At 33.2% G+C, this 23,765-nt stretch overlaps 4 protein-coding genes and 1 long non-coding RNA gene across 14 annotated transcripts in view; 1 reads left to right on the top strand and 4 right to left on the bottom strand.

Annotated features, from left to right (window-relative positions):
* Positions 1-1,720: 1,720 nt before the first annotated feature.
* Positions 1,721-10,810, bottom strand: LOC122538070 (putative defense protein 3). Its single transcript, XM_043671825.1, has 4 exons — positions 10,683-10,810; positions 10,068-10,324; positions 6,764-6,971; positions 1,721-2,033 (listed from the first exon to the last, which is right to left on the bottom strand). The coding sequence occupies exons 2-4, from the start codon at positions 10,276-10,278 to the stop codon at positions 1,970-1,972; spliced, it is 483 nt and encodes a 160-aa protein (XP_043527760.1). The 5' UTR covers positions 10,279-10,324; positions 10,683-10,810; the 3' UTR covers positions 1,721-1,969.
* A 673-nt stretch (positions 10,811-11,483) lies between these two features.
* On the bottom strand, positions 11,484-14,199 carry LOC122538065 (palmitoyltransferase ZDHHC6). The gene is made up of 7 exons (XM_043671815.1): positions 13,965-14,199; positions 13,398-13,579; positions 13,247-13,331; positions 12,896-13,170; positions 12,606-12,818; positions 12,309-12,496; positions 11,484-12,251 (listed from the first exon to the last, which is right to left on the bottom strand). The coding sequence occupies exons 1-7, from the start codon at positions 14,017-14,019 to the stop codon at positions 12,113-12,115; spliced, it is 1,137 nt and encodes a 378-aa protein (XP_043527750.1). The 5' UTR covers positions 14,020-14,199; the 3' UTR covers positions 11,484-12,112.
* Positions 14,200-14,528: 329 nt separating this feature from the next.
* LOC122538064 lies at positions 14,529-17,057 on the top strand. Of its 9 annotated transcripts, none has more exons than XM_043671814.1 (5): positions 14,728-14,900; positions 15,207-15,327; positions 15,940-16,076; positions 16,177-16,642; positions 16,727-17,057. In XM_043671814.1, exons 1-4 carry the CDS (start codon positions 14,898-14,900, stop codon positions 16,480-16,482), a joined length of 567 nt encoding a protein of 188 aa, XP_043527749.1. In that variant the 5' UTR covers positions 14,728-14,897; the 3' UTR covers positions 16,483-16,642; positions 16,727-17,057. The 9 variants fall into 9 exon arrangements, with proteins under 9 accessions (XP_043527745.1, XP_043527749.1, XP_043527748.1 ...); XM_043671813.1 differs by having other exon boundaries at positions 15,709-16,076; XM_043671807.1 differs by having other exon boundaries at positions 15,207-15,390; positions 15,442-16,076.
* A 1,518-nt stretch (positions 17,058-18,575) lies between these two features.
* Positions 18,576-22,082, bottom strand: LOC122538062 (importin subunit alpha-7-like). Of its 2 annotated transcripts, none has more exons than XM_043671799.1 (8): positions 21,759-22,082; positions 20,643-20,852; positions 20,347-20,541; positions 20,044-20,264; positions 19,700-19,963; positions 19,423-19,627; positions 19,032-19,335; positions 18,576-18,949 (listed from the first exon to the last, which is right to left on the bottom strand). In XM_043671799.1, exons 2-8 carry the CDS (start codon positions 20,850-20,852, stop codon positions 18,753-18,755), a joined length of 1,596 nt encoding a protein of 531 aa, XP_043527734.1. In that variant the 5' UTR covers positions 21,759-22,082; the 3' UTR covers positions 18,576-18,752. The 2 variants fall into 2 exon arrangements, with proteins under 2 accessions (XP_043527734.1, XP_043527735.1); XM_043671800.1 differs by lacking the exon at positions 21,759-22,082 and adding an exon at positions 21,435-21,666.
* Positions 22,083-22,735: 653 nt separating this feature from the next.
* LOC122538057 overlaps positions 22,736-23,765 on the bottom strand; it is a 29,438-nt gene continuing 28,408 nt past the window's right edge. Inside the window, exons 3-4 of the long non-coding RNA XR_006308773.1 lie at positions 22,903-22,969; positions 22,736-22,822 (exon numbers count right to left, since the gene is read on the bottom strand). This is a non-coding gene — a long non-coding RNA (uncharacterized LOC122538057). The remainder of the gene's footprint in view (positions 22,823-22,902; positions 22,970-23,765) is intronic.

Raw genomic sequence — 23,765 nt, 5'->3', positions numbered from 1 at the left:
GAAAATCTAATGGATTCAAATCCGGAGAACGAGCAGGCCATGCAATGGGACCTCCACGACCAGTTCATTTATTTGCAAAGTGTTGATTGAAAAATTGCCTAAAATGCGGCGGAGCTCCACCATGCATAAACCACATACGAAGTCTAATGTCGACTGGAACTTCCTCTAATATTTCATATAAACGCGTGCTTAAAAAATCAACGTACTTTGTGCCTGTTAATTTCCCATCAAGAAAAAAAGGTCTAATTAAAAATTTATCAATTATTCCTAGCCATACGTTTAAACTAAACTGGTGTTGATGTTTTGAATGCACAATAACGTGTGGGTTTTCTTCATCCCAATTATGATTATTATGAAAATTGAATATACCCATCCCTGGTAAAACTAGCTTACTAGAGTTTGCTCTGTTTATGAAATTCATTATATCTCATAAACGAAGACAGATAAGACATATATTTATATGACTTTTTTTCATTATTTTTAGGCGTACAATCACAGGGTTTCACAAGTTACGAAACACCCTGTATATGACATTAGATTATAGCTCACGAAATTTTGCATCGTACGAGTAAATTCATTATATTTCGTATTATCACGTATAATCCAATGTTCTACCCATTAAAGTAGATAGTGTGCACGCGTGGCGAAGCTTCGAGCTCTCTAAACACTCGACATTCTGCTGCATGACGTAGTCACAAGAGTGGAGAGATGTTTTACATTCTTCGTACTTTTTCACGCGAAACAATTTTGCATCGAATATTTTGATCGAGCAATGTTTTACACTTTTACATGTCAATTTTATGTTTTACACGTTACACCAGACTTTTATCTCGCGTTTCAGAATTAACCTGCGCTGGAATGACGTGCCACGCACGTCGAGAATTATTTGTCCCAAATTGCAACATTTTCTCAGTTTTAAGTTATATTTAAATGTAACCCGGGCAAAACGAAATGAAAAGTTTTATTAATTCTTAAATAATTTTTATCCAGCGATATACTGACGAGTTCAAAAGAAAAAGAAAGCGAATTAACGAATTATTGTATACGATGTTGGTCACTCGTTACGGTCCGCAATCAGTTACCAGCGCAAGTGGTTAAACACACGTTTCATCACCCGCGTTATTTTTTTCTACGTTGAAAAAGAACTTTGTTGGAACGTAACGTTGCAAAACATGAAAGAGAATTTTCTTCAAAGGCCACGATCAGTCTTTTCTTTTTGAACGCGAAGTGACGTGTGAAATTTAGATAACGAGGTTATCAAAGAAGCGTGAGGCCTCTGTTCGTCATTTCGTTTCCATCTTGCGCAATTACACGCTCGAAGCGGTACATTGAACAAGTCGCGATGTACACTCGATCAATCGGCGATTACGCAACTGCGTCTGACAGATTGGGGACCTCGATCGGCGTGACCGGTTGCGAATGAAACTAGAAAGTACTTAGCTTCCACGCACTGGCTAGCAGAAAAAGAAGTCGCCGTTGAAATATTTCACACGAACAATAAAAAGTCCGACATTTTCGACGGGAAAAGGAACCATTCGAACACATCGATTTTCACGACTTTATATTTGAGATCTTTGCTTCATCGAGCAAATGTAGATCGTCGTACAAGATCGTGTGAGTTCTCACGACTTTTATATTTCGAAACGTTTCTCTCGTGCGAGAAACTAGATCACGAAGAATCGCGTAAATTAAAAATCCTCTTCCAGATCACAGGAAATCGTACAAATTCTTATGATTTTATATTTAAGATCTTCTTTTTATAACGATACACGACATGCAAGATGATACAATGTACACGCGTTTGACGAACGTTCCCCAAGAGTTTCCATCGAGGTGTCGCGGCTTCTTTTCGTCCTGTTTCGTGAGGCAGAATGCTTCCAACGCGAAAGCAAGATCTTTTGAACAATTGAATACGATTGTTAGTTCCAGAACGGGGCAACTCTGCAGCCTGGAAATTTCGAGGGAACTCTCAATTCTTCGTCGTGGCTACCAAATTGGACCAATACTGCGCGTACTCCTTCAAAATGGTGCCTCTGCAATCAGAGAAATTAGGAATTTTACGTCAAACATGGTAATTTAAAACGTTTTGACGAGTCGACGTGTTTAACGTGTAAAATATCGCATATTTGAGATATAATTCAGAAGATTGGTTGGCTAATAAAATGCGGAATCAATGCTATTCTCAATATCAGTACTATATTTAAAACAATAGAGGCTACAAAAAGAAACACGATAAGTCACATTTCATGCTTTCTATTTACGGAACAATAAATTTAACACTATTTTTTATTAGTTTTATTTTTATTATATTTATTACTATTTTTAATTATAAAATATTTTGTATATTTTTCTAACGCAAATTCAAACAACAACGAAAGCAAATAATTCTCTCCTTTGCTCAACTAAAATCGTTAAATCGATCGACCAAATCGTGCGAATTTAGTCCAAAGAAATCGTCGAATCAACGAGTATCGAAGGCTTTGCTCGAACAACCCTCAAAAAAGTTGATAAACTTCGAACCTCGCTGAATAAACACGGTTTTTTTCCCCGTGGAGGAAAAACCGGAGGATGCGGAGGATGAGAAACAAATTTAGAACCACCTCTCGCACGAGACGGTTTTCCCTCTGGTTCCCACGAAAAGAGGTTGAGCAAAAGTTAGAAAAGAAAGAAAGAGAACGAAAAAAGCCAGCCTCTGTGCCGTAAAACGATGCAACGTTGCATTTCGAACGATGGACCGACCAACTGGAGTTAAAACGATTCATCCGTTAGCTTGCCAGCCTGGCATGCGAGCCTTCTGACCTGTAATATTCCCTGGAAATTCGATGGTTTATTAGCAAGCCTGGCGTGTACACGCGTATTCGCGAGCAATCGCGCGGCGGAAACGATTATTTCCACTGGCCAGCGGCGTACAATTAGTCTTATTACGTTATCCACTGTCGAAGTGGAGATCCTTCATCCACGTCGTGCAACTTGCTCAGCCACCATTTTTCAACGTGATTAATTACCAACGAAATTCCTCGACGTTCGACGATTCCCGGTTCAAAAAGTGAATAACAGGCCAAATTGCAAATTAAGATCAAGGATGTACATTTGGAGGGGATCGAGAAGTCGGAGAATTGGAAATACGAAATCAGGGTCATCGTCTGTTCTTGTCTAGAGTCACTAAGAAGTTCTTCGTTTCAAATTTAAATTAAAACTTTAAATTTAACTTGAACTAAAATAAAAATTTCGCTTTAAACTTTGAATTTAATTTAACTTAACCTCTTGCGAGAATTTTTTGTTCCAAAATTGTAATATTTTCTCAGTTTTAAGTATATTATAAGTATATTTACAAGTATATTATAAGTATATTTATAAGTATATTATAAATATAATTATAAGTATATTTATAAGTATAATTATAAGTATATTATAAATATAATTATAAGTATATTTATATAATTATAAGTACATTTACAAGTATATTATAAGTATACTTATAAGTATATTTAAGTAAAATAAAATAGGCAAAACAATAATAAATCTGTCACTTTTCAATAATTTCTATCCAGTGATATCATACTGACGAGTTCGAAAAGAAAGCGACGAATTATAGTGTATACGGTATTGGTCACTCGTTATGGTCCGCAATCAGTTGCCAGCGCAAGTTAAACTTTGTTCCGCGAAAGGAAATGATATATTTACGTTAACGAAAAATTTGGCGAATGTAAGTTTTCAATTTGAACATGGAAAATTTAGAAAATTGAAGTTTCATGGAACAAAATGATCGTGAGCAAATGAAAAATGTTTAAGACGTTCGTTTGTCTGAGAGAAACGAACAACTTGGGGTGAAATTGCAATTTAACGAGAACAATTTTCCGGATGGATTAATAAGAAACAAATTAATTCTAATTCTTCTCCAGCAACCTCACGGATGAAATCTTTTTCTTTTTTTTTTTTTTTTGCACGTTGAGAAAATGATTTTGCACCGGTTGGAGGCTGAAGAAAAATGAGAGTTCTTCCTCTCTCTCTATATTCAGACCGCAAGGAAACTGCGGGTAGATTGTTCAAGTCCCAACGGGTGAAAGGTCGTTGCTGAAATTAATTAATTAGACCGGTCTGGTAGTTCAACGCGTCCTTCCGACCTGCTCCCTTAGTGGAGGAACGAATGGGAACATTGCTCGTAAATTATTGTCACAGTATTAATCATTTACGAAGCGAAGGAGGTTCCGTTTGAAAATTAAGAATCCCGCGGTGTCTGCCGCATTAAATATTCAGATAGAATCAGCTCGATCCGAGCAGTCGACCGTTGTATCCATCAATATCTATCGATCGCTAAGGGAAACATTGAAAAATAAACTATTTCCAAAAAAACAGATAAACTTTAGAAAAAGGAATATTCTTTTATATATTTTTAATTAACGTCGCGATGATATTTTTTTCAATTCAACGACAAAGTAAATGACTGTCGGAGATACTTCAGGCGTGAACTCGATTTTTAAATTTTGAAAAAGTTAAAAAGATTTGAAGATTGTTAAACAGTTATTGTCGTTGAAGCTAATAGTGTCCCTGTAGAGGACGAAAATACACACGCAAGTTTAATTAATAGCCGTAGAATCCTTTGATTAAACGGAACATCTATCAATGAAGACGACATTTTGCGGACAATTACATTTAATTTGTGGGCAGCAAAGACAAACTCTTTTATAATCATCGTTCACGTACGTCGCACGGTATTATTAACCTTAGGAGGGTGCAGCCACTCCAACTTTAGCTTCTCTGTCATTACTCTTCCAATTTTGTAATTCGATCGTTTTTTTTCAACATTGATAAAATGTCTGCCAACGTTATTTTTGCCTTTCATCCTCAAGCGGTACTTTCTAAACCTCAAGCATGACTAATCTTTCTATCGTATTTGATAACTTTTTACTTGCAGAGATTCAAAACAGATCCAGACGATTTTAAATAGAAATTTTCAATGTGAATTTTCTTTTGTTTCTAACAGTCTAAATTTAGTCTAAATTATAGACTTAAATTATAATAATAAATTAGCAAAGTATTCATGTTTACCAACGTAAATTCGCTAATTTATTATTTAGTCAAATAACAAATTAGCAGAATATTAATATTACCAACGAATGATTATTACTTCTAATTATAATTATTATTATTTTATAATAATATAATTAATATAATTGATATTACATAATATAATTAATATATATAATAATATTATAATATTTAATAATTATATATAATTATTATAATATAATAATTATATATAATTAATATATATATATATATATAGATGATATAATTATTATTATTGTAAATTTGCTAATTTATTATTTAGTCAAATAACAAAGTAGCAGAATATTAATGTTACCAACGAATGGTTATTACTTCTAATTATAATTATTATTATTTTATAATAATATAATTAATATAATTGATATTACATAATATAATATAATTAATATATATATAATATATAATAAATAATATAATAATATAATAAAATAATAATTAATAATATAATATGTATGATTATATTATAATAATTATATACTATTAATATATATATATATTAATAATATTTAATAATCATATATAATTTGTATAATTATTATTATTTTCTCGATGAAAGAAAACTGATTTTCAAAGGAACGCGAAGCGAGAAACGTTAAGAAACAAAGTTAATAAATGACCGTGTTATTTTCTAACTACATTTTGTAATCTGTTCCCGTTTCAAACGTCTCGTTTGCGACAAGAATGGCGCAACCTTAGAGGTAGATTGCATTCTTCTGGAGAAGAATTTACAAATATGTACTTCCCCTCACCGATTTGCAATCAATTGCCATATATATTATACTCGGTTGTTTATAATGAACGTGTCTAGATCAAACGCGACAGTGATTTGAAATTTATGTCGATTCTCTCGCTAATCTGCGACGCATACGACGTTTGAACGAAGAATTATTGAACACCTGTCCATATATCCGGTTGACGTGCAAATTATTAAATTCATCTAGTGAAATTAGATTAAAATTGGAACAATAATAATCTGTTGATTCCTCGATTTCCCAATCAATTTCACAATCAATGAAAATATAAATTTCACACTTGTTACTGAGTAATACATTTTTCGACGTGGTAATAACGATAAATTCTTCAAATCAGTTCATTCATTTTCCTAGTTGACGTAAAGTGGCAAGACTAGGCACAGTTTAATCCAGAATGCGCAACTTGTAAATTCATTCGCATTATTCTACCCTTTCAATCGTGCAATCGTGATTAATTGCGAACCATGGGATCATGGAATTTACATTCCACACTCGCGAACGTGAAAGTGACTTTTCCTCAAGGGAAGCTGAAAAGGAGACCAAAGTAGCCATCACGCGTAAAAATTTCGTCCCTGAATAAACAAAAGACTGTAAAACTTAAATAACTTTGGGAATAATTTCCACCGTAGGAACGTTTCTAAAATCTCTGCGTCTTATAAAAAGAAGATCCTACGATCTTGCAAAAAAAAAAAAAAAAAAAATTCTGAAAAGGGAAATCTTGTAATAAAAAAAGTCTTGTGATCTCATAAAACAAAAAAAAGGTTCCAAGAAACGGGAAACATTAAATATCGCCACTGCGACACTTCCCTCGACTCGAAAGTCGACCACTGACACAACTCTCCGCGATTGTCTCTGGAAACTAGTACCAAAAGCGTTCGACTTGGAAGGCAAACCGCGTTACTGCGGTCTATCATACCGGAAAGAAGAAAATTGGCACTCACGTGAAGTACACGCGTCCACGCGCGTTCGCTGGCGCATTCCAGATAAGGGTGGCGTGCTGTTTCACATAAGGATCGGCGTGTGTCACGGCGCTGCACTCTGCGTGGGTGTTGGTGTTATCGGTCTGCGCCCAGGAACCGATCCAGCTGTCTGTATCGAGGTCACGTGCCTGCAGGAAGAATCCCTTGAACGAGGAGCCGCCGATGGTCACTGGAACACGTTCGGTTCACTGGAAAACTCAATCTTCAGAGATGGCTTGATAACATTGTCTACGAGCGTGGTTCTCGGGAAACAAGGGGGGAAAATAAATGTAGAAAGAACGATCGACATGTGTGTATATAGTAAGGGGATGCGGCTTCTTACAGATAAACTAATCTGCAATTTTTCTTGTGGCTGAGTTCCTTCCGCGAGACATTTTTCTTCCAACTGCGCGACCACCAGTGATTTGGTGGTCGAATTTGAGGAAAATAAATAAACTGAAGTATGATAGATTTTATTTAAGGTTTTGTCCGTTTCAAAGTGATTCCGAATTTTTTCAGAATTTTTGCGCAGAACCGAAACTGTTAAGAAAAATATTTGAGACGGATAAAATGAACGTTGGTAAAAAAAAAAAAAAAAATAATTGAAGGATATTTATAAACGTAAACAATTATTCAGAGATTGCTCTAAATTTGTTTAAACGTTCTATAGTAAAGGAAAGAAGAATAAAAAGGGTATGATATAAAGTAACTTGGGGAAAATCACTGAGAGAATGAAACGTGAATAAAATTTCCGTGTGTGCGAGGAGGAAATTTCCTCAGTACGAGATTCATTTTCTCCGTGAACGTAAACAGGACGTAGATCTTGGGGGTTCGTTTCCTCCCTCGCAACTTCCCTAGTGTCGAATATTTCCAAGGCATTGGGAAAGGACTGGTCTCGGGTCCAGTTGTCCCAAGTTTTGTTTGCGATAAGACAGACAGTCGATGCCCTTTCAACTATATTCTTAGGCGAATGTCGTCTCCTGTTCTCTATTCCTTTCTCTTCCCCTTCGATACGCCTTCAATATTTAAAACGCAACGATAACTTCAAATATTTTATTATTTATTATTATTATTATATTATATTAACTATTAATATTATTATTTTTATTAATATTTATTATTTTGGCAATTAAGAAATATCTCAACGAGTTCGAAATTTATTTTCTTTGAATTAAATAGATACGTAGTGTTTAAACTGCTTTGATGGAGGAATATTAATTTAATTTTAAAATAAACTAGTGTTCTTCCTCCTCATCAGCCTTCCGAGTTCCTTGGATGGAACTTCGATAGAAAATTCTTGATTAAAAGCAATACGTTTGCACAGAGATTTTCTCAAAGTGCAATAAATGTATGTATGCGTTGAATAAAAAGTTTCGATATTGACTGGCGAAATTGAAGCATGTAGTACTGTAGCCTTTGTGCCACACCCTTTCCATTTTTCTACACGGTAATTTTTTGCTCTGACCACACATACACACACACACACACACACACACAGAGCTTTTTTTTTTCTTCTCACGCTTTTAGCCGAGATGCACGATATTAGAGGCTGCGTGCAAAGGCGACATTGTACAAAGGATGCAATTAAGACCAAAAAAGAAAAAGACAATATCTTTCTGTTTTTCGCGCGCTGGCCGTTCGAAACGGTGAAAATTTTCGCAACGTTGATTTCAACTTATAATCTGCAGCATGTGGCGAGAGTAGATACGAAGTAAATTCAATAGGGTGCCATTTGATTTGGAAAGAGACGTCAACATTTCGAGCTAACCAGAAGTTACTTGACAAATTATCGAGTCGCGAATTTCCCAAAAATTCTCCTCCCTAATCGTTCGATCGCAGACGCGAGCTAAAATAAACGCAAAAAGGATCGTACGATTGTGAAAGAAATTGAGCCTTAGTGCCAGGTTTAGCGAACATAAGGACACGAGTAGGCGAGTTGCTCGCATTCTGGAATGCGTGCTTTAGATTCAACTAGGCAGAGCCAGGTCAGGCTGGCGCGTATTTCTTTTTTCGAGCGAGCGTGTCAAGTCGAATGAGAAACCTTGCAAGCCAAGCTCCTTATTTATCGAGCTGCGTGGTGTGCAAAATATACTAGCTTCCGGTTTCTATGTACGTGCACGAAATTACTTCGCGAATTAATCAGCCGGCTAACGAGAGTGTCGACCATCTACGCGTTTATTTTCAGAAATTTCGCTGTTGCTCTCCATTTCGTGGAACTGGACGATGTTACAACGAGCGTTTCCATTTTCTGAAATGTAATACGCCACGTGCTTTCACACTGATAAACGTTATCAGTCAGTTAAATTGAAACGTGATTGATCTGATAAGATCGGGGAATTTTGAAAATTTTGATGGGGAAATCAACGGGGAAACGATGGAAGTGATTCTTTACATATTTCAATGAAAATTAAACGCACGACGAGCACGTGTCTTTGCTTCTGTCGCCTTAAATTGTCCTATTCAGAAAAGAACAAATATTATACAATATTACAGTATTAAACACACAAAAAATTTGCCAACAATAAAAATACACAGTAACAGTAATAAATTTTACATTTTGTAGCAAGAAAAGAAAAAAAAAATGGTGAAACTGTGATTTGAGCAGTTTCACTCGTGTTTCTACTTGTAAAATTTCGATCGAGAATCACCGCGCTCGAAAAAGACCGGTTCGTGACTCAGAAAACTGACATTCAACCAATTGTGAATTATAAACGTTGGCGCAAGCGTTTTACGCAAGCGTTGAACTCGCGTACCGAGTTTTCGTCTAATGTCAAGCTGGATGAATAACAGGAATTTTAGGCACGTAATTTCACCGGTGGCCAGCCAAGTCTGCACCGGGGCGAATTTCTTTCTGCAGACGATTCGCGCTATTATTCTCGACGATTGAACATGCAGAACTGGCCGACCGAGCCGCAGAATACGCGATTGTTAGCGTTTAGACGCGTTTTCGAGTCGCCACGTTGATTGGATCGATTGTTCCCTACACCGGCTTCGTTCCGTTATTCTTTCCCTGTTCGATCGGTTCTCACCCTATATCGCTAATATTCGAGACATCCAGCTATCTTTTTCAAAGGAAATGAACTCATCTTTCAGAGGAAATGGCTCTTCTCTTCCTCGCAAAGAAATTTACTTTACCATCCTCTTTTCGAAACAACAATCGTCCATTGCGATTGAATGTTCTTTACAAACGGGGAGGAAATTCTCATTTAAATTAATTCTGTTTTCTAATATAAGATTTATGAGAATATGAGAATTTTCAGCGTGCAAAAATGTTTAAAAAACGAACCAGTAATTTGAGATCCAGGTCCGTATTGCGATGACGAGGCGGTGAATGCGTAAGGGCTGGTGTGTACGGGTTGCGACCTCGCTTGGCCATGATTAGGCTCGTTGGCCCTTGATGGTTTCACGCACGTGTCGACTGGTGCTCCATCAGGAAAGCTGTGCACGAGGAACACCGAAGAAACCACGATCAATGTACCAAACGCCACGTTCCTCATGATCAAGCTCGTCTTCGTCTTTTAACACCCCTCTTGCACTCTTGACCTTTCGTTTTATAAAAGAATCCGGTTAATTTTACGATGGTGATAAATCTTCGATATGTACGGATTGTTTGGAGAATTTCTAAAATTTGTCTATAAATTATTAATTATGACAGAATCTGTTCGAAGATCGATTTTCTCTAATAATACTTTTTTTTTTCTAAGGCCAAAGAAAAATAGTAAATGAAAATTTTGAGGTTTACAAAATACTGTTAAAAATTATTTATGAAGAAAAATCTGTTCGAGGATTTTTTTTTTTTTCTTTTAGAGTAAATTCTGAGATTTGGAAGATAATTCAAATAAAAAGCTACCCTTAATCTTGATACTCTAAACAAAAAGTGATGAAATTAAAAGACACTTACTGTATATTGTATTATCTAATGAGAAAAAGACGTAAAATTGAAAGTAAGTCGTATCGGAGGTAGGAACGACGCGAAAGAAACTGCACCACTCGATCTCCTGCGACCAACTCAAACGTAGCCAGATCCCACCATGGAATTATAAAAGGCTGGCACAATTCACCTCTGCTAATTGTCACTTTCACTTCGATCCCTTCGTCGATTTTACAGCTGACTGCGAATCGCGTTTAATCCTTCCATCCCACTTCATTTTTTGAAGAAACAGCTCGATGCGTTGTAAATTTTCGAAAGTAGATTCATATTACTATCGTTAATTCTATACCCCGACATTCTGTATCTTTTAGAAACATGTATTTTAATACAACTTAAATACATTTGAAATTTTAATTTTTAATAAAATAAGGTCTGAACTTTTTTGATTTCACTTTACAATGTTTGTACAATATTGCAAGTGTAATGCTTTTGATTTTGTAAAAGCATAAATATTTCTTTCCGTTTCGCAATATTATATACGGTAACGTGGTATATATTGCGGGTTTCGAGTTGTATCGATTAAAAGAAATAAAATACGTCGGAGCACGTGCCTGCATCGCATGTCATTTTTGTACCCTATTAAATTGATTCGTGGAAAAAATATATCGCGCAGCTCTTAACGTACTATTTGTACGGACCTATGATGCACTTACCCCGTCGATCAGTGTTACTTTTCAGTATTATTGATTTTCTACGAGCACTTAGCTCGACACGATATAAAGTATAAAAATATTCGCGACTAATTTTGCTAAAATGAAAATCGCATGAACATAGCTTTCAGCGAAATATTTATTCATCAATTACAAAATTCATAAAAATGTACCCAATAAAATACATTGTTTTGTAATTATTAGACAAATAAGTTGCCTATATAAGTCATAAATTACAAAGGAAAATATTACCGTGAATTCATCGTTATTCTAATTTTTATACCAGAACATAAATAATTAAGTCACTGTTGCACAAATATCGAAAATATTATTTATAATAACAGTTATAATAACGATAAAATATTTACACGCGGTTGTATATTAAACATAGTTCTCGTTACTAAAGCTCCATATACAAAAATATAATGAGGTTTCATATTCTGTATACATTTTAAATACTTACACGTTATCATTAAATATTTTTAAAAAGAAAACTAAGAAGTAAAGAAGTATAAATGGAATCTTGCTTTGTGCACATTACTTTAAACGCAAATCAAATGCTTTTCTTACGCAATAAATATAGTGACTGGTATTTTAAATAGTGGTTCGAAAAAAAATCCATATTAGACCATTAAAATATTCAGAAACATTCACTCATCGCATATAAAATATTAGATAAAAAATATTGCCGTTCATTCAATGGTACATCCATTAACTGGTTTACAAATCTCTACATAGAACAGGAATGTTTCAATCTGATTTTGTTAAGGCGGAGGAGTACGCTTCGTTTTCAATCACTTCAATGGCGCAAGGTCGTGGGAACCAACCCCGAGTTCGTAATTGCTTCTCGTTTTCATCATTTTGCTTCTTCTCTCCAAATAACCAATATCTACAAAATTTATCAATTAAACTTTTGTACAAGTAATATACTTTTATGTTAACATACTTTCTCCATCGTGTTACAATCACAATATCTCCAACTTTAAGCTTGACTCGTTGTTCATCGGTGCAAGGTGGATGACACAGTACACCCCAACCGTGTTTCAATGGTAAATACGATCCGTATGCTTCTTCTATAACTCTGTAAGTCTTAGCTCTCTTTCGTTTATCTTTTTTCTGAGCTAATTGTTCCCGCTGAAATATTATAGAAACAATTATGTATTGGATTTTCACATAGTATTTCATAGTATGGATATAAAATAAAAAAGTATATTTATTTAAAAAATGATGTACATAACATTACCGTTAAAGTATACTGGTCACAACTTTCAATCACAGGCCAGTGAATTCCATCACCCACTGGCGTACAATCCCATGTAAGAACTTGCTGTAAGTTAAAACGCCATCCTTTTGAATATGGATAAATAAATTTGTCTCTAGTTCCAAATCTTCGATAATGAGCCTTCTCTGAAATCCATGCTTCTATTTCTGTCCTGTTTTTGATTATAGATAATAGCTATAAAGAAATACAAGTAGTTAATGTCATAAAAACATAAATAACATTAATTTCGCGATAAAATATAACAATCTTACTTGGAAATAAAGCAATGTTCCAACAGCAAGAATAACACCAATTGATAAACCAATACTAAAGATAACTAATATCAGAATAAATATAGAAGGTGGTGGAAATGATAGTGGTTTCAATGATAATACAGTCATCACCCAAGAAATTAATGTAAAAGTGGAAACACAACATCCACCAACTGCACTTGCAAGAAATGCTGTAAAATGACAGTGATTGTAATGTCCTACACAATTATTTATCCATGGACAATGGTGATCCATTTTCATGACACAACGACCACCTAGAAAAAGAAAAGAAATAAATCCAATATACTTAACACTACTTAAATTATGAAATTCATTTATATGAAATCTTACACTTTCTACAATGATGAGATCTTGGTGCTTTATATCCTTCACAAACAAAACAATATTGTAAATATTGAGTATCTGTTGCTTTCTCCTAAAAAAAGAACCATTAAATTCTGTGCTAAAATATTTTACTGCTTTCAAAGATATGTTATAATACCGGCATCCATTTCAATGGAAGAAATCCAGGCCCTTCATAAATAGCATTGATAAAATGGAAAAGAGTAGAACCACTCAGACAAAAGAAAAGAATAAAATTAACTGCTCCAAAGAAACTTTCTTGCGGTGGCCACCATTGTCTACTACAATGTATTGTCATCAATGTAATTATTTTTATAATTCCTAGAACACAAAAGTATTACGAAAAAATGCAATATTAACATAAATAAATGTAAATCGTAACTTAAATACTATATTTATGTGATCGTAACTTAAACAATATATTTATGTATTCAGTAGCATATGTACTACAAAAATTATTATAAGAGAGAATTAAAATTTCGAAAGTACATTCAAATTTCGCGGTACTCCGCTGCGATATGCGTAAAACAAAATGGGAACACTTATCTGTCAAATTTATCCCCACACAACATTTCTGTTTCAATCAATTTTAACATGTAACATACTGACAAAATTATTTGACAGTATGTGGAACAGTATATAGCCATTTTTAATGTATCTCAATGACAAAAATATTCTTTTGTTTGATATTTGATAAAATACCTACCGAGAGCAGTAAGTGGACCCCAATGACAAATTTTCTTTAAAGGATCGACGCACATGCCGTCACCATAAAACTATTCTAAAATATCCCTTAAATCCTGGAAACCAGGTATTTAAAACGTCTACGAACAAATAATGCTCGCGATTGTTTATTAAATCTGTAGAAATAGATTTTTCTCGGCGACGCATCCCGTAACAATTCATATATGTCGGCACAGCATATCAGTGGTGGCACCAATGTCGAACATATTTCAAGATTGATAGTTTTTGTAGGGTATAATAACTTTACAGAAATATCAATACTCACTAACAAATTACGTATTATGTTGTTTGATTTTTGAGTAAATAGCACTTTTGTCGTTTAGTAAACGAAAAACATATAGATATCAATATATTAAGAATAATAGTGTATTTTTATGAATTATGAAATGAGTATACATCAGTTTATTATTTTAAAATAAATCCAGTATCAGGATAAAATGGATTGGACCATTCAATATATTATAATGATACTGATTAAGCTTTCTTACTTAAACGTTTTACGATTATTTTGAATAATTTCACAAAGTTGTTAGTGTCATAAAATCATTTAATGAAATTGTAATCAAATTTGTTAGTAAGAAAATTAAAGGTAATGTAATAATTGATATATTTAAATAGTAATTGTAATTCCCATGTATGTGTGTATGCTATTTATGTATATATAGTTATCACAGATCACGTGCTGTAAGTCTTTTTGTTTCATAAATGTATCTAGTAACAGGGTTACCAATGTAATCTGTTAAACTTAATATAGTATTCAGTGTATTTATAACAAAATCAAAATATGTACTTTGTCTATATGTTTATATCATGTAAAACGTTACTTATAGGTTATATACATACAAAACTACATTATAAATAGAGTTATAAAATTTTTTATCTCTAAGCAATCACAATGGTATAGTCTAAATTAGTTTAACAAGTGATTGTCCTGAAGAATAATATTAATTTAATTGAATTTCAATATATAAGTTAGTGATTTGCCATAAAGCTTAATAATTTGAATATTTTTTGAGAGATATAAGGTGTTTAATTTGGTCAATCAAAATGTACAATTATATACATTATGATCAATAAAATATGAAAAAAAAATCTTTAATATCTATATAATCTATATAATTATTAGTTACATATTAAATATAAATATTGCATGTATGACAAAATGTTACATATACATTTAAAATATTGTTAATATTCTTTTCAGCCAAATGATCAAGTAGAGATTTTTAAACCACCTATTCCTAAAGCACGTCGATCCATAAGAGACACTAATGCAATTGAAGAAATTAGTCCCTGTAAAACATCCAATTCATTGTCAATGAAAAGTATGTACAAATCAAGTCCAGAAATTTATAATATTCCTGATATTCAATATACTGATGATGAAGATAATTATGATGATAATGATGATAATGATGATAATGATGATAATGATGAAGATAATAGTCATAAATTTTTAAACAACTCACAAGATAGCATAAAACTAGACACTTTTAGTACTGCACATAATTCTCCTGTTGTAACACAAGTATACAGAAGAAGCTTAAACGAAAGTCAATCTTTCAACAATAGAAATAGTTCTTTCTTATATAAAACGCAAAAACAACCTACAAAAGAAGGATTCTTTTCAAAATATTTCAGATTGCTTTTGTGTGCTGTTTGTATTCTATTTTTATTATTTCTTTATATTATTTTAAACACTAAAACAGAAACTCATGAAAGTCCGGGAGTACTTGTCAAAGAAAAACAAATACATCTAACTGAGATAAATAATGTATTAGATAAATCAATACAGTTAATCCAGACACAATTTCATAATCAAAAATCTAACATTTGGAATGATATATCAGCTGGAATATATGATGTAGTTTTGTTCCCTACAAAACCTTCAATTATTATTTTGTTTGGAAATGAAACTGAAACTTTGAATTGTTTAGCTAAATTACTTGGACAATTAAGTGGCAAAATTTTAGGTAGTAATGATTATTTAATATTAACACCAAAAGACTTTCCAAATGATATTGGACAAGTTATTTATAGATTGAAAAAACCAATCACACAAAAAAAAGTAATAGTAAGTATTTACATGATAATTTGTTCTTGTTTCTTAAATAGAATTTATATTTGAAAACAATGATATTCTATCAGGAGGAAATCTTTTTTTTTTTTTTTAGATAATACAAGATTTATTAAATGTAAATACTGAAGCATTGAAAGCTTTCCACAATTTTTGTGACAGAGAAAAACCTTTAGTTGAGAATGCTGTGTACATAATAACAGTAGTTGTTGATGGATACAAACCATCCCAAAGAGAATTAGAATTTATTGAAAAGCAAATATTTAAAAGACTATCAAATTATATGGACAAAGATATTCTAGATCCTCTAATAACTAGGCTTACAGATGGAACTATTGTACCTATTTTACCAGAATCAAGTACAAATTTCAATTATGCAGATTGTTCTTTTTTTTATAAATAACAAAGTATAAACATTTAATAAATGTAAAAAATGTAATTAACTGACAGAATAATAATTGTCATGATAAAGCGGTATAACAACATTGACAAAATGTGATACATATAATTTTGCTACTGTAGAATATATTATAGATAGTATTTATATTTATATATTAAACAAAGTGAGTAAATAAAAAGTTTTGTGTATTAATATTCAACTTTATTTTATTACGTCAAATGATAGTACAGAAAATCAACATTTTCAGATAAAGATTTCCAATGGATTTGGCAGTTTCTACAAATTTTCAAAAAATATAACAACAAGATCGATGCCTCTGGCATGATTTCAGCTCTTGAATGACATGTTTATACAACTTTAAAGTAAAATACAATGGATAGATTTACTTCATACATGTCATATTGTGATTGTATCTTAATAGTGTAACATGTCAGTCCTCGTCCACGTATGGTTATGTCTTCAATTGCCAATTTACAATGCGTTTCTTCTATATTGTATCACAAATGGAATCCAATAGATCTTCGTTCTTTTTTCTCACTTATAGCGGAAAGAACATGAAATATATTTTAGCAAACTTATACAAAAATTTTTAAATGATTTGTCCCCACGGACTTTAGTTTTCCTATCGAATATATCGTTGAAATAAGTTACAAAATTATAATAATTATTTCGTATCAAAATTTTATAGCTTACGTAATGATACATTTACATATATGTATACTTGAGGAAGATTAAAGAAATCATATAATGCAAACAAGCGTTTATGCATAATTTCTTTAATGATATTTTAAAATATTTTAACTTTTGTTCATTTAAGAATAACGTGCGTAACATAAGATGGCAAAATTCTTTTTTCAATATGCTTATACCCTATTTGACAAGCATTTTATAAATTGGCAACAAATGCTCGCAAGTACACATTTTGCTAAAATATCATGTTAGCAAAATGATGGCTTACAAGTTGCTTATAATACAGTCCTCCTCTGTCGTAATAAGTCCGTAACTAAAAGTAGGTAATATATATATTTATATATATTTATATATCTTGCATAATATAGCATGGTACCGTCAAACCTAAATAATAAATACATTTTATACAGTCACAGACTTTTTATACAGAATATCCAGAATTTAATACAATTATATATAAGGCCGAACTTTACGATATGTACGAAAAATTTATTCCTTCATTAACAAAATATAAATATACTTTTAAAATATTTATTGGAATAGTTACTTCAATCAATAGTCAATATTACTTACTTTAAAAAGTTACGTTTAAAAGAATGGGAAATTTAAATGTTAAAAAGTTTAAACAATTATATACAATCGCATTTTCAAAACTTTCTTTTTGGAAGAAATATATTAAAATTCCCGTAATTTATAATAAGGAAAATATTCTGACAATGCATCTATACCAAGATTGAGTAAAATATTTAATATGTAAAAATATCTTATATGCACTTTCGAGGAAATTACATTTATTTAACACAAATATTACTTCCTTTCTTAAGAATATTCTGTATAAAATAGCCTCAAAATTACAAGATACGTATTTACAGTAAAAAAGTTTAATTGGTCATGTTCCTACCTAATGTAGTAAGGATGTGAGTAACGCGTTGCATAATGTTGTCTGTATTGGCTACGTAGTCGCGTACTTCAGTCATTAATGTCTTGCCAGTTGTGCAAGTTTTCCGTAATTCTGAGTCAGTCGTACGTCGTTTGAGGTACAGGTTTACCTCGGTAGTAAATCGTCCTGATCATTGTTTCCATAATTATTTGTTTCTACTTAAGCACTAAGATATTTAATTTGTTAATTCCAATAAACTAAACGTTTCATACTAAATACGATTTATGTTACGAGTTCGAACATACGAATCTATCCGAATTGCTCCAAAACTTACAAATTGAAAGGATTGTCACAATTCGGTATAGATTCGTAATAAACACAATCGTATTTCTGCACTAAACTTAGAACGATGCGTAATGGTGTAGCTAAAATAATAAGAGAACAACTTAAAATAACTGCATATAAACATTTTACTCATCTTTATCGTCGAGCAAAAATCGGATCACTTCAAGATTTTTTTTTTTTCTTTTACTGATATTCTGATCGATACAAACAAATTCAAAGTATAAATATACCACTGTTCTGCGTCTGACTGATTTTTGCTTCATTTTAAAAATGTCCTTTTCAGAAAAAATGATCGTAAACATAACGAAACAAGATTGAATCAGGTGATACAATCACAGGTTCCATTGAAACTAGTCGATTAAAACTCAAAGCCTTCGACTGGTAGTTGAGATGAATCGGACGCTCTAAATTGGAACTGTTGTCCCTGTGCATCAATTGTGGGTACAACTCGAGTATCTTCTTCTTCAGATCCGAAATATCGTTCGATTATATCGAAGGCCTTCTGATAGATGTCTACATTTTGGTGAGATTGCAAAAATTCTATTTTGTTTAGGCCTGAAACATTACAATCGTTTACAGTAAAATCTTCCTGTGATGTTTTAATCAAATAAATTGTATTTTTTAACTTCATGCTTACCGAAACATTCTTCGATTAGTACCGCATAGCGATTAATACCATTATTCGTGGCAGCATCTTGTTCTCCTATACGCAAGATATTTTCCAAACCACTTAATGCAACTTGAACGATCTTGGGATCCATTACTGTTAACAAATTACATAACGGTGGAATGCATCCTTCAACAACAACATAACGTATTTGTTCAGGTGCACCACCGCTTGTAGCATTAGTAATTGCCCATGCCGCTTCTTTTCGAATTTTAAATTCAGCTTTCGCTAAAATATCAATCAGGATCGGGAATATACCGGCATCGATGACAGCCTGTTTGAACAAAATCCACCTGTTTTTTTTTTTCTTTTACTGACACTTTATCGCTAAAATTTAAGTTCTTAAAAAACATATACAAACTTGAATTTGCCGAGGATTTCCTGCCGTAATATTAGAGATTGTCCAACAAGCTTCTTTGCGAATACTTTCTTGCGACGAATTCAACAGATGACACAAACATTGCAATGCAGAACAATTAAGAACAATTTGTGTTTGTACATCGTCGCCAGTAACTATATTACCCACTGCTCGAAGTGCAGCACTGACCACATTCTCTTGTTGATGCCTAGCGCCCAAAATTTCACATTATCATTTCGGTAGAAAATTGTATGTTATGAAATATAATTTACATACGTACATGAGTAACTCTACCAATCGTCTACATACACCTGCATCGATAACTGCTTGAATTTTTTCATTTGGTCCATCACTTAAGTAGGAGAGAGCCCAACAAGTATCTGCAAGAACATCACTATCCGTATGATTAAGAAAATGAGCTAAAACTGGCAAACACGGTGCAACTTTCGAGAATTCTGGTGGTGGAGTTTTGCCTCGACAAAGATTTGATAATGCCCATACCGCATTACGTGTCATTGACAGACGCGTCGCTTTAGAAAGTAATCTATAATGGAGAAAGAAGAAGAGAAGAATGAACTTTATATCCTATGTATTTAAGCAAAAATAAGGGAACGTGAAACCTACTGCAGAAGAGAAGTAAGGATTCCATTGTCTAATACATGATCTCTACATTCAGCACTGTCTCCCGCAATATTGCCCAATGCCCACACTGCTTGTTCTTGAACATCTTCATATTCAGAACTGAGTAATGATATGAAGATTGGTACAGCTCCTGCATCCACTACTACACACGTTTGTTGGGATGTTCCACTTGCTATATTCGTTAAAGCCCAAGCAGCTTCAAACTATAACATTTTCATTCCAAATATTTATTACTTCATATGTAATTATATTGTGTACTTCAAGAACGACCTACAACTCACAAACCTGCAATGTACAATTTTCATTATTCTGCAAAAATTCAACGAATTTAGGTACAATTCCAGTTTTTACAACTTCATCTATCGGTGGGTTTGGTTCTCTGGACAACATTTTTCTAAACTTCTGTGTAGCTGCCAATTGATTTTCAGGCTCAGGACTGTACAATTCTTGCACCATTTCGAGTACAGCAATAGAGGTTTTCTGCAACAAAAACGAAATATGTTTAAATAGTAATTTAATGGCTAAATTTGCTTAATTAAACTTTTTAGAAATTTATTGTTATATTCACAATTTGAACTTACTGATTGTGGTACAGGAAAAACAGATTCATTTACTGTAACATTGTCATCATCAGCAGTAACTATGTTAGGAACATTACGTCTTTTTGATAATTGTTGTTCTCTTTTTTGTTTTCTTAACTGAACACCTTCCTCTTCTCTACGCCGTCTTAGTTCTTGTGAGTCTAAGCCCACATTTTTGTAACGGTATTTGTGTGTAGTTGCGGCTGACATCTAAAAAATATTTAAAAGTGAAGCCTTAATGTTATAGTTAAATCATAATATGTCAATATTACTGAACATATTAGAAATATTTATCGTGAAATATTTAACAAAAATGTAGAAAATTATCCTTTAATTAAGTAATATACAATTTTATTTATAAACTTAATTTCTCTTCACATAATATTCCTCTTCGGAATATAAAGGAAATAAGACAATTTTTTTATAAAAATAAAAAATTAAATCAACGTATTTACAAATTAAATTTCCACATACATATTTTTGAAGATAATTAATTAATAAGATTAATTGCAGATTTTGCACACTTGCAAACATAATTGACTTATTCGTCAATATCAACGATATTTAATTTAAAAAAAAAAAATCGTTACTACAGTATACAGCGCTATAAAATATATACGTAGTACGGTAGATGGAACTGCTACATAAAAATAACAATTATGATATTCTTACGATAATACGATCGGATCGGAATACATTTATTTCGAAACTTAGACAAGACCAATGGAGAACGCGTGAAAATTTGATCCGTATGTAATACGTAGCGAAATCGTCGATGGATTTTAGGAATACCTCGAAGCTGCTTGACAATGGGCTATTGAGGGTTAGGTATTAATTCAGCGACGTTATTCGGGGATGGGGTGTAGTCACGAAGATACTACAATTCCAAAACAGGATGCGATAAAAATCTGCAGGCTCAGACGATACTACGTGTTTATTTACGAGACGTTCTATCCTCTACAATAGATCACGCTAGATTAGACATTTTGGCATCAACGAAGGAGAGAAAGACTGACGTTCGTCTGGATTTCTTGCATGTATGCCGCAATCATAGTATCACTTTCACAAAGGCTTTTACGTACAACGTGGGATAATCAAGAAGTTCTCGTTACTTACGGCTGCGAAAGGAATTCAGGAGCCAACCGTTAAATGTAAGATTTCATAAAGAATATCGAACGAAAGCACCGCCACACTTTTTTTTCACCTCCTCAAACTACGACGACCGATCAGAAAACCTTGATCTGAACTCCAACGCGCAAGGAATCACGGGTCTTGCTTGCGAAACGCTGATAGGTCCGTTCGAACGGTCATATTTATTAACACTTTTCCAATTTCACCGAGGTAATTTCAACACGGCGACGAATGTCCTCGAATGCCATTAAACGTGCGATTTCTCCGATTTCATGTGATATTGTGGCTTTCGAGCAGAAATAAAATTAGGGACGAGCGAAATTAGACGAAATTACGGAATTCGGAACGAAATACGCAGATTTTCCTAGTGGCTGTTTCCAAGTGTGTTCAAAAAACGTGCGTTCACTGTCGATCGCGTTTTTGATTGGTTGAATCTCGGTTCGAGTTTTGTTGGTTTGAGGTTGCACGAATGAGACGACGCGGATGTCTTTTGGAATACATAGCTGTGGCACGACTGCGTAAAAGAACGTTAACGTAACCGTCGCGTTTTTTTTAATAGTTTAAAAAGATGTTGGAAAATGTTGAAGAATATCGTGAAAAACGAAGAAGGTAATAAAGTGTTCTACAGTATTATGGTATTTATAAGTACGATAATACAAAATTTGTATCTCTTGGTATCTCTTAATACTCCAGCAAAAATTTCAAATTATATTTCAAATTTGTACTTTGTCGACATCGAGTTAGTGACAAATATAAAATTTAATCATAAATTCAAATTAATATATAGGGGACTTGATACAGGAACTTAACTTGTTTAAAAGATTGTTGCGTTCAGTTTTATTATTAGTTTTATTACAAATATCGATACAAAATTTTTGTTACAAATATTTAATGATACAAAAATTGATAACCTAAAATTCATTTGTTTTTTTCTCTTTTTGATACATAGAAAGAGAGTATAGGTTACGGACAAATCAGAATACTTTGAGGATCAGTAGATCTATATATACTGTAGATCTTTACATTCCGTTTCGTAAATCCACCTGATTCTATTTTAGGTAAAAAGAAACGAAAGAGAATGGTGACTAATAGTGACTGTGGCGATTATTGTTCACAAGACTCCACCTACCTGTACGCCTATTTCCTCTCTAAACTCCTATGGTATCCTCTCCAAACGAACAGGTACTTTTTTTAGACTGAAATATAAAAGTCGAAGATTAATTTTAAAAATTAATTGTATTGTATTGATTAATTTTGAACAATAATTCTACAAAGCTACTGTTATTACATTATTATCAATGTTACCATATTACCATATTGTCATACCAACTATATTATCAATGTTACCATATTACTATATTACCATATTGTCATACCAAAAAATAATTTACAAAAAAGATGCTACCACTACGTTGAACGATTCCGAAAGAATTTCCCAAATTCTCCATATTGACGGATCTTTGAAATTTGTATCGGTATCGCGAGTCGTTGGAATAAGTCGTTGGCGAACTCTGGGAAAAGTAGTTTAGGTAGAAAGAAGGGGGTGAGAAAAAAGGGTGGCGTCGGTGGTGGAAGGTAAAGCTCGAAGGACGAAGCGGAGGGGTTGAGGAGCTATCGGGCGTGAATAATGCGCGGCGCCGTCCGTTCCTTGGTTCGATTCCGGCTCGGCTGGATGGATTGATAAAGATTAAAGGTAAAGGGAGGTGGCAGGGTCCAGGGGTGTTTTCGAGTTAGGCGACAGAAGTCAGCCAGCGAAACGAATCGGCCGCATGTATGGAGGGGGATGATGTCACATAGGGGCTCCCCCCCTGGCTTAAATACATACAGATGCAAGCCGGACTGATGCATCGAGACTCGGGGTACAATGACGTAGGTAACCAAGGATTTTCACTGAATTTTTCTGATCCTGATACACTCTGTGTCTCATAGTTAAGAAAACCACCCCCAAAGTTCCTCGATATTTATACGGAAGGAAGATATACGAGGAAGAAA

This window comes from Frieseomelitta varia, unplaced genomic scaffold (assembly GCF_011392965.1).
Source record: "Frieseomelitta varia isolate USP_RPSP 00005682 unplaced genomic scaffold, Fvar_1.2 scaffold_956, whole genome shotgun sequence".
Lineage (NCBI taxonomy): Eukaryota > Metazoa > Arthropoda > Insecta > Hymenoptera > Apidae > Frieseomelitta > Frieseomelitta varia.
This window is presented reverse-complemented; position numbering and strand designations above follow the sequence as displayed.

Excerpts from the sequence above, each read along its gene's own strand:
- LOC122538070 (XM_043671825.1), bottom strand. The coding sequence starts at position 10,278 with ATGAGGAACGTGGCGTTTGGTACATTGATCGTGGTTTCTTCGGTGTTC. Across the intron at positions 6,972-10,067 it reads ACCTGGATCTCAAATTACTG|TGACCATCGGCGGCTCCTCG; the intron begins GTTCGTTTTTTA and ends AACGTGTTCCAG. Across the intron at positions 2,034-6,763 it reads CGTGGACGCGTGTACTTCAC|AGGCACCATTTTGAAGGAGT; the intron begins GTGAGTGCCAAT and ends CTCTGATTGCAG.
- LOC122538064 (XM_043671805.1), top strand. Across the intron at positions 16,077-16,176 it reads TCACACAAAAAAAAGTAATA|ATAATACAAGATTTATTAAA; the intron begins GTAAGTATTTAC and ends TTTTTTTTTTAG.
- LOC122538065 (XM_043671815.1), bottom strand. The coding sequence starts at position 14,019 with ATGTGCGTCGATCCTTTAAAGAAAATTTGTCATTGGGGTCCACTTACT. Across the intron at positions 13,580-13,964 it reads GGGTCCACTTACTGCTCTCG|GAATTATAAAAATAATTACA; the intron begins GTAGGTATTTTA and ends TTTGTGTTCTAG. Across the intron at positions 13,332-13,397 it reads TTCCATTGAAATGGATGCCG|GAGAAAGCAACAGATACTCA; the intron begins GTATTATAACAT and ends TTCTTTTTTTAG.
- LOC122538062 (XM_043671799.1), bottom strand. The coding sequence starts at position 20,852 with ATGTCAGCCGCAACTACACACAAATACCGTTACAAAAATGTGGGCTTA. Across the intron at positions 19,628-19,699 it reads CGATTGGTAGAGTTACTCAT|GCATCAACAAGAGAATGTGG; the intron begins GTACGTATGTAA and ends TTTGGGCGCTAG. Across the intron at positions 19,336-19,422 it reads GAAATCCTCGGCAAATTCAA|GCTGTCATCGATGCCGGTAT; the intron begins GTTTGTATATGT and ends TTGTTCAAACAG.